The sequence below is a fragment of the Hoplias malabaricus genome, chromosome 7, assembly GCF_029633855.1.
Source record: "Hoplias malabaricus isolate fHopMal1 chromosome 7, fHopMal1.hap1, whole genome shotgun sequence".
NCBI lineage: Eukaryota > Metazoa > Chordata > Actinopteri > Characiformes > Erythrinidae > Hoplias > Hoplias malabaricus.
In genome coordinates, this window is record NC_089806.1 from 16,863,327 (window position 1) to 16,876,277 (window position 12,951).

General features: G+C 38.3%; 1 protein-coding gene across 6 annotated transcripts; it reads right to left on the bottom strand.

Annotated features, from left to right (window-relative positions):
* Nucleotides 1-792: 792 nt before the first annotated feature.
* On the bottom strand, nucleotides 793-12,353 carry yy1b (YY1 transcription factor b). Of its 6 annotated transcripts, none has more exons than XM_066677334.1 (6): nucleotides 11,647-12,333; nucleotides 8,880-9,042; nucleotides 8,241-8,279; nucleotides 7,890-7,950; nucleotides 6,484-6,642; nucleotides 793-3,189 (listed from the first exon to the last, which is right to left on the bottom strand). In XM_066677334.1, the coding sequence occupies exons 1-6, from the start codon at nucleotides 12,182-12,184 to the stop codon at nucleotides 3,007-3,009; spliced, it is 1,143 nt and encodes a 380-aa protein (XP_066533431.1). In that variant the 5' UTR covers nucleotides 12,185-12,333; the 3' UTR covers nucleotides 793-3,006. The 6 variants fall into 6 exon arrangements, with proteins under 6 accessions (XP_066533431.1, XP_066533432.1, XP_066533435.1 ...); XM_066677338.1 differs by lacking the exon at nucleotides 793-3,189 and adding an exon at nucleotides 5,521-5,811 and having other exon boundaries at nucleotides 11,647-12,353; XM_066677336.1 differs by lacking the exon at nucleotides 793-3,189 and adding an exon at nucleotides 5,564-5,815.
* Between the last annotated feature and the right edge of the window lie 598 nt (nucleotides 12,354-12,951).

The window sequence follows — 12,951 nt, forward strand, 5'->3', positions numbered from 1 at the left end:
ATTTTGGCCTGCATGTTCCCTCATTATACAGCTGCAAAGGTTTGAACATTCTTGGCCAAATTGTTTTATTATAAACTTGGCATCCAAAATATTTCACAATCTTAGTGCAAAACCAGTTTATTTGCTTAGTTTAACATAAATTAGAAAATGTTGCACAGACCACAACTTTAATTTACTGCCTTTCAAAGTTTTGAGTTATTATATTATATGTCATATTACGACAATGGCTGCCAAAACTACTGCAATTATTATTTTTAAATGTTTTTAAGACTAATTTAGACATTCAAATGTGTGTGGCTCCCTCCAGGGCGTGTTCCCGCCTTGCGATTCCAGGTGGGCTCCTGACCCACAATGACCCTGAGTTGGATAAGTGGTTTCAGACAAAGAATGAATAAATGATTGAAAATGTGTGCGTGTACATTTTGACCACCACCTTGCTTCTACACTCAGCTCAGCTCCTCTGACGATACAGGAGCACTACTGTACTGTAGTCCATTTCTTGCTCTGCTTACGTTGTTTGCTCTCTGCCTCCCTGTTCTTCAATGGCTGAGAATGATCCACCACCCAGATCACACCTGCTCTCTGGTGGTCCTGATTATTGAAGAACAGGGTGGTAGAAGACTAACAATTTATGCAGAGTAACAGATAAAATACAATCTGTAATTGTAGAACTACAAAGTACTCCTGTATGGTCAGTGGAGCTTGAAAACCAATGGAGAACCCAACACTTACAATAATCTAAATTTGACAGTAACTGTTAAAAGCAAAATGTGGACATACATTTTTTGTGTGACATTCATAACTTCAGTGTCAATATCAAACTAATTAACAGAATTTTAACCAAGGGTGCCGGCCATTTTGGAGGGTGTTAATACTACTTCAAACATATGCACAACATTGCCAAAAGTATTCACTGTTATGGTGTGAGGTTGTTTATCAGGAGTTGGCCTCAGTCCCTTAGTTTGAGTGGAAGGAACTCTTTATGCTGTTCTTAATGATTCAACAAGAGATTTTGGACACTTGTCCTCTTCCTGCTCCAACATGACTGCGCACCAGTGCACAAAGCAAGGTCGAGGGATGAGCAAGCTTGGCCGGTCTGCACAGAGCCCTGACCTTAAGTCAACGGAACACCTTTGGGCTGAATTAGAGCAGAGACTGCGATCCAGACCTTCCTGTCCAATAAGTTTCTGACCTCAAATACGCTTCTAGAAGAACGGTAAAAACTTCCATGAACATCACTCACGTTCATTAGTATGTGAAGACAGACAAGCGAATACTTTTGGCAATATCGTTTATTTAATTGTATCCACAGTCATACACTGAATTCGTGCATAACAGAGGGTTACTGGCAGTATGAAAGAAATGTAGGTTTTCCCCTCACACTGTGTGAATGATTCTTCACTTGAGTCTAATCTGCCAGAAAATGTGGCAAAATTTTAGTAGGGCTGGATTGCACACTAGTGGTTTTATATGTTAAAATGGTCTGGTCTGTTATTGCCAATTGAATAAAAGCTCAGTAAAGTACATTGGAGAGTAAGTGTCAATGGAGAGTAGTCCTCATGTTAACCAACGAGTTTTTCAACAGCCTTCTGTGAAAGAAGTTCCTTGACCACTATCACAGTCTCATTGACACATTTTCAAAGAAAGACCATGAAGACACCAAACATTTTATAAGTAAATTAGCGGGGTTTGAATATGATTTGTTACATCCCAAAAGGATTGTCACATCTTGACCACAAGAGGTCAGTACGTAATCTAAAGTCATAACAGCTCACCCAAACCATTAGTGGCCAGCTTGCCAGACCCAGATTAATGCTTAAAACTTTGATAAAAACTATGCCTAATCCAAGTTTTTGAAACCTGAACAAGGAATAATAGCATTACAAATATGTTGTATAACAGGCACCTACACACACCACTAGTTCTGATCTATTACAGGGGCACTAATAAACAGGTCATTTTTAAGACCTGTCTTCCAAGAGTCATAAAACAAGCCATTGAAAAAGTGCTGGGACACATTTTAGTTCTTTTTTTTTTTTTTTTTTAAATTGCAGCTCACTGAAATACATGGAAATGTAAATATTAACAAATAATATGTCATGATTTAGTCCTTTACATTCGAAACAAAGGAAAAATGATAGGTCACACTGTGGTTTATTGTGAGATGGGTTTAAAAGTGAATTAACGCTCTTTGCAGCGAGAGACAAAAATGTGACAAAAAAAAAAAAAAAAAAATTAACTGATGACTAAACGCTTTAAAGCAGTAAACACTTGAAAATCACGCCGCTGTCCATTTCTACATGATCTCCACACAGCCATACAATACAAGTATACAAGATTATTCAATGGTTAGATTATAAAGAAAGGGGAAAAAAGAAATTAAAAAAAACTTTTTACATAAAATACTTTAAGTATTTGAAGTATTGTCTTACAGTAACTATCATCCACCATTCCAAGAACATGTCCTAAGCAAAACCTTTAATCCTCAGGGATAAATAATGATCACAAAGTTGCATTACTAAGCATATCCCAGAAATAAGTGTACAATATGCACACTTGGAGAAATACAAAATTAAAAGCTGTATCTATGCAGACTGGTGAGACTTAAGTAAAAGTGAAAAGAAATGAAGCATACTGTCCAAATGTTCTTGTTCACCTCTGTGGTAAAAAGCAATGTCTATGAGTGTTCATGAGTTCCATCATTCCTCTGGCTGCGATATGCCATCAAAACATGGGGTGGTCAGCTGGGTCTCAAACAGCTCCGCTCTGCCCCTCAGGAAGGGTCACACACAGAGCAGGCTGCTTTGAGGATAGAAGGGTTCCTAATGTTTACGTTCTGGGTCTTTTACAATTCCATAATTTGTCCCAAGACCTTCAAGGTTATTTTTATTTGCCCCCACTCCTTAGGAGAACTACAGAAGAGCACAGTTCAAACCTCCAGTGTTAAGATGCTGTCACGTTGAGGCTGGGTTCAGGTGTAAAAGGGAAAAACAAAAACAGAGGTGCTCATTGGTTGTTTTTGGCTTTTGCATGTGTTAGAATGTGTGACTTGAGGTTGGTAGACTGAGCAAATTTTTTATTGCAGCCGTCGAATGGGCAGACGTATGGGCGGTCTCCGGTGTGAATCCGGACGTGTGTGCGGAGGTTAAAGTCCAGAGAGAAGCGTTTCCCACAGCCCTCAAAAGTGCACTGACCAGGAGAGACAAACACAAGAGTCAGCACCTGATCTGAACAGTACTCAGTCCTGTATTGACTACATGTTCAATGTTAAAGCTATTAAACCTGTAAATGAATAGACATGAAAAGGACTTGCTCAGATGGTAGATCAGACCTATAGAGTCATGCATTCAATTGGTTGCTTGTGCGTACTTTAACTTTATTATTTAATAAGAACATATCTTCTACAGGGAACACAATAATATTATTTTAAATTTGTAAATTTAATATTTACAATTACTATTTATTTACTGAATTTAAACCATTTGTGAATGTGTCTCATTAAAAAAAGGTTCTCTGTAGAGGATATTACGAACTTGGAAGTACACAAAATGCACTTTTTCACTCATTCATTAAATTCAATGATTAATTTAGCAGTTTACAATATAATTCTAATGAAGGAATATTCATTTCTGGAGTTACAATACAGTGAAATACTGTACACAAGATACATATGTTTACTCCTAACTACAGTTAGACTACATACACATTTACTGTACAATGATACTTTCTGCATGAATGTTTCATTAAATTCAGAAAATAAATTAACCTGATAAAATGATATTTAATGATCCAGTTTAAACATCATTACATATTATAAGACAGATTTTTTAAAAATATCTTTATTTGTTTAAGCTCAGAGATACTTATATTTTTCCTATATATACACACACTGACAACACAGGCTCTCTACAGGTTTTAAAAAGAGAACTGCAGTCTCCTACTTGGGAAGGTTCTCTGTAGCAAAAGTATTTCAGTTAAACAAGATTTATGGATAGTTCACAGAGACAAACTATGAAAATGTTTTTAAATGTGTTAACTTTGACAGCCCTTATATACCCACACACACATCATAACATTAAAGCCACCTCCTTGTTTCTACACTTCAATTTCATCAGCTCCACTTAACATAGATGTACTCCTAGGTTGGTGTACCTTTGGTTATTCAATTTTCGTTTCAAAAACCATTATGGAAATAATTCTCATTTTTGGTTTTGTCAGTGGAAAAACATGAAATAGCTCAATTTTACCATTTCAAGAGCTTTCTCAGCAATGCATATTATTTTTATATTTCCATATTTAAATTTCAACTGTCTGCTCTTGTCCACAGCAAAAGAAATTACATGGTTTTCCATTCACCATGTTTTTGAGAATTCTGACAGTGAATATTAAAACAAGACAATCTGATACAAAAAATGATTCGCAATTTTTTTTAAATCTGTGTTTGGACAAGGTGGAAAAGTTAGAATATCGAAATGCTGAACTTGCAATTGAGAGATGGAAATGTGCTTTTTGTATAAATGAAATTTCAGCTGATTCATACCACCAGCGGACACCACACAACAATCATAGCACCAGGTTGAACTGATTTTTTAATTGTTTTAATGGACTGGAAACTTCATCCTCCCCAGCATCTCTAAACTGTATCGCAGCCATAAACAGATTGTGAACAGATGAAAATGTGATTCTGATCAAACACTTGCGAAATTCCCGATGGAACCTGGCTAGTATGTGTCATCATTATTGGTCCATCCGATCTCTTTTTACCTCAGACTTGTACGTATTCTGTGCTTCAGTCACCAATATTATACCCTATGTTTTAAATTTATAGAAGCGATATGAACATTCAAATTGGAATTAATAAAATATGACACCTTTGTATAATTTCTGGTTGCTTATTTGATTTTAAGATCAGCTTGTGAAATTGTAAAACAAAGCTATTCCTCAATTTTTTTTGACAATATCAAAGCCAAAATGAAAAAATTATTCAACAATGGTTTTTGAAATGAAAATCAAAAAGGTGTATGGCCCATTTTAATATTGTGCTTTGCGTACATTGTTAGCTAACTTTCCTCCTGATCTTTAACGGTCAGGTATAATTTGGGTGCTGGACCATTCTCAGAACTACAGTGGTGGGGTGTTTGTGTGTGCACTAGTGCCAGTGGATTTGACACAGCAGTGCAGCTGGATTTTTATTTTTTAAAAACACTGTGCCCACTCACTGGCCACTGTAATTGACACAAATGTTTGGTCCACACTGTAGATATAAAGTTATAGGGCAGCACTGATGTAGTGGTTAAAATTAGAATTACAGACAGTAACTGTACAACTAAAATGCACATATAAGGTAAGTTGGAATAGTAAAATGGAGATGCCTGTATATGCACAAACCCCATTTCCAGGAAAACTGGGACATTTTGTAAAATGTGATTAAAACCAGAATACATGAACTGTTCTTTCTCTTTACCATTTATTTTACTTGCAAAAGCACAAAGAAAAGATTTCTCTCCCAAGTTTGTGATATGTTCATTTATTTATCACTGTACAACATACAAAGAAATGTGTCTTCTGCATATAACTCATACTTGGTAGAAAACACACGTGCACTAAGGGCAGTGAGCACACGCACACATTGAGCTGCAGCTCGGGGAACAGCTTGGGGTTAGATGCCTTGCTCAAGGGCACCTCAGATGTGGATTGAGGGAGAAGAATGTACTGTTTCTTCACTCCACCTGCCCTTAATTTTCCAGTGACCTTCCAGTGCCAATCCAGATCCTCTAAACACCAGGCCACAGCTGCCCCCATATTGACCAACTTGCTTGTAAATTGTAAATATATATAAATTTAGTATTTGATGCCTGTAACACACACGGACATCTTGGGAGAGGTCACAATACGAATTAAAAGCTTATATAACAATTAAGTTGCAATGTTTTCAAATATTCATCAATAAGCAGGTGAACTGGTAACAGGTGAGGGTGTTATGATCGGGTACAAAACGAGCATCTACCATAGGCCCCATCTCAGCAAACACATATGGGCCATGGCTCACCACTTTGTGAATGAACTCTTAAACAGTTCAAAAGGAACAATTCTCAGAACAAGGCTGCAAATAATTTAGATATTTCACCATTGTCTGCACATAATATTTGGAGTAATTGCAATCCGTATACTAAAAAAATGAACTGTCAGATGTCAGTAAAAACGGTCATGCTACAGAGATGTATTAAGCCACGTGAGCTAGAAAGTATTCTGTAGTACCACAGATTCTGATATTTTACTTGCATTTTAAAATAATGTCCCAACCATTCCAGAAAAGAAGTTTGTATATGCATGCACACATGAAAACATGCACACTGTTGTACATAAGATGCTATTGCTTCGAGGCTGAGTAAGAATAAAGAGTTTAAGGATATATATATATATAAGCATGCTTTTCTCTTCAAGTGAAACTTTTATCTCACTGATGTAAGTGAAAGATCTAACCTGGAAAGGCTTTTCTCCGGTGTGAACGAGTTGGTGGCGCTTTAATTTGGAGCTCTCCACGAAGGCTTTCCCACATTCTGCACACACATGAACTCGGGGCCCGTGGGTGTGTAGGTGTTTCCTCATTGCAGAATTATCCCTGAACATCTTAGTGCATCCCTGGAGATAAACATTTTAATGAAGTCAGTATGTGTTTCAGCAAGGCACACATTTTCTGAATGCTTTCAAAACCAGAATATTTTGTTCTTTAGGTCTGCATACACTGAGGAAATTCTCACAATTTTCAACATGAATCATATTTTCTTAAATTTATCAAACTTCAGAGACTAAAAGTCCCTATAGTGTCACCTTTAAAGAACAATAAAACACTATGAAAATATTTTAATACACATACTTTACCAAATCCAATTAAACAGATCAAATAGCTCTCTGTTTGGACCTGTTCCCCAGAGACAGTTTAAGACCTAACTTAAACTAAAGCAAATTTCCAGAGTGATTCACCAAAGCAAATGCAATTTCGTCCATGACTACGCGTAATCTATGTCTGGGAAACCAGTATTTCTTAATACATCATAAAGTTAGTGCTCTTTAAGGATTAATGATAACCACAATGTCCTCAGGAGAAAAAAAAAAAAAACACTTTTTTTTTAATTATGTGGAAGATAATGCTTACTAACTGACTATGTGGGTAAAGAAATACTACTTTACTATTTTCCCGCACTGAAATACTTTGGTCAAGTATAAAAAAAACTGTATTTTAATACCTAGCTGTTCAGGTTAGAGACTTTTGAAAATAGAGGATTTTGAAATGCATTATTGTGTTTTCATTGACAAAGACACACTATAGGATTTTACAGTTTTTGAATCTGCAAAATCATTTGGAAATTAATGCATAAATAAATAGATCAAACTCTTAAAACAGGCGACATTGTTGGGGGGAAAAAAAATAAATGTAATAAAATAAACCAAAAAATAACCGAGCAGTGATTTCATAAAAAAAAAAAAGTTTCAGATTAATTAAGAGTGATTTTATTTGCAGCTTTATATTTATTCTTTGCCCTGTTGGGATCAGATGAGACTGAATATTAATGCAAGGTACAGACAGCCAATAAAGCAGACGAAAATCAATTAAGGCCCGAGTTCATGATTTGCCACCTAGTGGCAATTAACTGTATTCTGGTGTGACAAATAATAATGCTTTTTTAATAATAATACATTTTATTTTTGGCACCCTTCAAGACTCTCAAGGTCACCGTACATAACAAAAAATCAAAGCAAGACAACATGTACAAACAAAGCTAATTAAAGCAAGCTAATTAAAGCGAGACATTTGTGACAGGACATTTCAAATGCTAAGTAATTCACTATGTCTGACTCAAACTTGAGATGATGAGAAACACACTCACTTTGTGTGGGCAGGCTATCGTCCTAGGCGCATCGTCCTCTTTGATCTTCCGTGGCTTCATTCTGGGGGGGAAAAAAAAAAAAGGAAATAAAACGAGACTTAAAGTGATTAAAGCACAAGGAAATATAATATTCAATTTACTAGCAAAGACAACTTGTATCCACTTACAGATGCTCTTTTAAATTTGTGCACACATGAAAATACATGAAAGTGTGTCCTCTGAAAGTTATATCACCACTACTACTAAAGAGCTCAGCCCATTAAACCCCTTCAGTGAGTATAATAAAAGTTCAAAAAGCTACAAACTCTGAGACCAATACGTTTAGAAGTCAATCACAGATCCATGTCTTACCGTACTGAGCTGCGACCAAAAGGGCCGCCACTGTAGGAACTAAAAAACACCACCAATTAATAATGATCATCGGATCCAATTTGATTGTACAGAACCAATCTCAACAGAAAATAAACAAAGATCTTGTTGGATTTTTGGACATAAAATAATATACAATATATACAAATAACCACTGTTTGATGGAGAGGAACAAAATACAACACATACTGTGGAAACACTTAGCAGAGACAACTGCACTCAAACCATATACTACAGAGTTCTATAGTTCCTCTCCTCAGAAAACTTACTTACATTTAATTATTAAATCTATGCAATTTAAATAATATCATTTCTACAGCAGCTTGTGACATAATTATTATTATTTCCTTTTTTATTTTTTTTGGCAAATCTAAATGGGGGGGAAAAAAATAAATACATTTTTGGAATGATGCTTAATTATTCCACCCAGTGCCTGATTTTTAACAGGATTTCATGCAGGGAAAAACATCTGTTGAAAAATAGTCTAACTAAACAGCACTTAAAAGTCCTTGTGAACATATTTTAAATAAAGATTCAGTAAAATCAGAAAATGGCAATTCATACCCATTATTTGTCATATTCTCCGTAAACAATAAGTGTGTGAAAGAGGGAGGGTCACACCTGGCAAACTCTGCAAGCTGTTTTGGATCTGAGAGGTCAATCCCCGGGATGCCGCCAGGAGGGAGCTTCTTTCCAGTCATGTATTCAGAGTAGTCTGGAGGAGAGTTCTCTCCAATAATCTGTTCCTCCACCACAGTTTCATGGTCAATGTCCTTTTTGTCATCTGAAATTAAATTGTGTAATGAATATCACTGCATGACATTCCACACAAATTTTTTGTCAGTGTTTGACAAATGAAAACATGCCAGATCCAACAAGCACTAAATTAAACACATGTACTATGAATTTGCTTATAATATAAACAATATAGATGTCTTATGCACCTACGATTATATATATATATTTAATCGAATGTCTTTCAGAAAGTGTGGTGCTTGTATAAAGTTATATATAACTTTATGAAAAACAGATGCTGTATCAGTTGATGTATTAAATAAAAAAAAAAAACCAATCCTAGATTCAATGTGTCAGATAATGACAAAGTTTGAAGAACAAGTTTGGCATTGGGTATGTGATTGGAGCAGAAAGCAAGAAATGAATAAACAAATCATGTTTCCTTCTAGACACACAAAAATCTCATTTAATAAACGCATTTCCTTTTCATCTCAGGTATTCAACTGCTTCAGCCAATGACGTGTTGGGATTGCATATGCCTGCTTTCTGTCAGTTTAGTCACTGGGTTTGTCAGCAGGCATGTCTATTAAGGAAGATATCATGAGCATGAATACTGTGCAAGTATGAGCTTATGCTATGATCTGTCATGCTTACAAACCTAACAAGACAGCTGAAACTGGATGTCTGCCATTATAGGTTTTGTGTTTTGTTGTCACGTTAATGCACTCGTTTTAGTGCAACAAGAGACAAAGCTTTACTGCAGGCTGATGTTCACATCTGCACTACATGGACAAGAGTTTTGGACACCTGCTAGACACGCTCGATGTTGTAACACTGCTGTAATGACATGATGAGATTCCGTCACATAAATCTTAATGCAGCAGTGTTAAATGCTTCTGAATCATACATTTTTCCGGGCCCTGTCCTCCCTTTCTCTCGTCTCTTATATAATCAGGTCAAGAACTCAAGTGCTGAAACTTTCTTTTGATGATTTAATGGCATTAGATATGTATGTGCTAATATAGGATGATTAGTTTTTGATAACCAACACCAAGTTGTATAGGAAAGAAATGCAGTGGTAACACATTATTTACAATGTATTTTCTGTCAAACAATAAAAAAAAAAAATAAAAAAAACTTAACTTAAAAATTTATTGAAATAGAGCTTTTTACAACTGACGTTGTCACAAAGCAGCTTTACAGAATTAGGATCGGAACAGGTAACGATGCAATTATTTCCAGTCAGGAAAACCCTCCTCAGAAATGGAGTGCCCTTGGCTTTGACTAACTTGGTAAATATGGTCTATGTAGGATTAAAATAAATAAGGAATTTCCAACTCTAATCGTTTTGCTGATATTATGGCTGGACTTAATAAAATCGCTACTGACGTCAGATACTACAAATGTTTAAATGAATCACAGTGGCGCCCTGTGAAGGACTGTCGCCCCCTCCAGGGTGTGTTCCCGCCTTGCGCCCAGCGATTAAGGGTATACTCCGGACCTATAGCGACCCTGAACTGGAAAAGTGGTTACAATGAATGAATAATCACAGTGGTATCACTGAGTTGTTCTACAAATCCCAACAACTTTTACCAAAGAGCTGGGAATCGAAGCTAAAAGAGAATCAATTCTCTTGGTAATCGTTGACAGACGATTAGGGAGAGTCGACTCCAAAAGCTTAAACTTCAGTTGACAGTTGAGCTCCCCCACCCACCCACACTTTGGAATCGACTCTTTGAATCGATACCTTAACTAGGCCTAAATAGTAAATGCAGGAATTCCTCAGGATTAAGAAATATAGCCATCACACTAAGCATCCTACATTTTAAGGGGTCAGTAGCCACAGAGCTGTGTTGATATAAATCTAATGTCGATGGCTCAGTTGTTCCTGAATCACGGCCAACATGTCAAAACACAACAAACCCTGTACATTAGCTCGTTAAGCTAATGCTCAACTAGTTGAAGAAAAACACATTAACAACATAAAAATTCACACGAATTGACGCCTTACAAGATCAAACCAACGCTTGTGCGCATTTCTACAGTAACAGCGCGGGCTAGGACGCCTTTTGTTCATTTTAAAGTTTCCTAAGCAGCGGTATGAGTCCGTTAGCACTCTCCGCGGCCTGTCTGTAGCGCGAGCCGCGGCGCGCTCTTCTACCATCTTCGCCATCTTTACGGCGCCATACTGGACTCGGCGAATATGGCGGCGCCCAGAGAGAGCCGAAAACATGGCCTCCCTTCAAAACAAAAACACACCAGTCTAACAGCTTGACATTTATGCGCACGGTGTTTTCAGTGGGAGCAAGGTGTCGCGGGCTGCGGGACTTGCTCTCGGAGGAGACGCCGCGGCGGACAACGCCCTCCAGGCCCCGCTTTGTGTCGGTCCACCGACCCTCCGGGAGAAAACTATACACAAACCCATACAGCAACAATCTGACACCGAGATGCCCCGAAGAGCTGCAACCGTGCTTCTGTTCATATACTACGGTTTAACTGGACTCTTCCGTGTCATCTTCAAAGGCGCAGCCTTGTATTAATGGCTGTGGTTTCTTAATTGCTTTTCTATTACCACCTTAAATGGTGCAGCCGCTTGCAGTTTTAAGGTGGAAATTGAGAGTTCAAGTATGAAGCCCAAGTTCATCTCACTCACCTGACGCCCACATGGTGACGGAGAACTCTCCCTCCAGAGTCTTTATCTGAACCTGTTTCTGTTCCCATTTTCTGCCCGTGGCCTCGGCTGCGCTTAGGTAGCTTTTCTTCCCCGCTTTCTTGCCGCTACCCGTGCCCTTCTTTATCCGCCCCACGGAGCTCTTCCCCGCCACCGTGAGTAGGGTCTGACCGATGTATTCGTCTTCGGCTCCGGGCGCGGGGACCGGGATCAGGATCTGGTCCTCGAAGCCGTCGTCGGTTCGGAGGTCGGACTCGTCTCCACCGACCACCTCTTCGCGGGTCTGCACGAGAATCACCTCCTGGTGGTGGTGGTGGTGATGGATCTGCGGGTCGTCCGGAACCAGCGGCTGCAGTGCGATCATAGGCTGCTCGTCGTCGTCGTCGTCGTCGTCCCCGACCACGGTCGTCTCTATCGTCTCCACAGGGATCGTCTCCACTTCGATCTCGTGGAGCTCCACGATCTCCGCCGGCATTTCCGAGCCGTCCGTCTCTATGTACAGCGTCTCGCCGGATGCCATATTGAACTCCGCCAGCTTTGCTTCGCTTTCTTGCTCATACACACACACAAACAAAAACACTCTCCCTGGCTCTCTCTTGGGCTCGCTTCCCCAGAAACACACCCCCTTCTCTGAAGTGATAGCTGCTACTGCCTCCCTCTCCGATAAAACAAAATAACTCCACGCGCTCACGTCGCCACTACGCTCCGGTTTCACTTCTCGCGAGATCACCGGGAAGCTGGGGTATGCGAATACACGCACGCGCTCGTCAAAGGGCGATATTTAATTTACATTTAATGAATTATGTTTCATTTAGCACTAACTAAGGTCATATATTGCCTATTGTAAATTGCAACATATACATTATTTCATATAATTTGGCTTTAGTATGGTTTTGGAAAACATAAAATGTCCCAGGACACTCAGTTCCATTAATATTATAAATGCTGTAAAAATAAATAAAACATTTCTTAAAAACATATTAGAGAGAGTGCACCGGCTATAAATATTGGTAGATGGGATGAAGCATAAGATTGGAAATTGCTGGTGGACATAGGTAAAAAAAAACAACAACTGCAGGTCCCAGAGTGCATTGTGTTAACTAAACTGAGGCCAGATATGGTTTACAATAAAAGTAAACATATAGTTTATTTCATAGAGTTAACAGTTCCATTTGAGGATGCAGTAAATGAAGAATTCAAAAGTAAGTAGTAGAAGCAGGCAGACTTGGCAGCTGAGGTGAGGGAACGTGAGTGGCAGGCACATGTAAGACCTGTGTAGATAGGTGT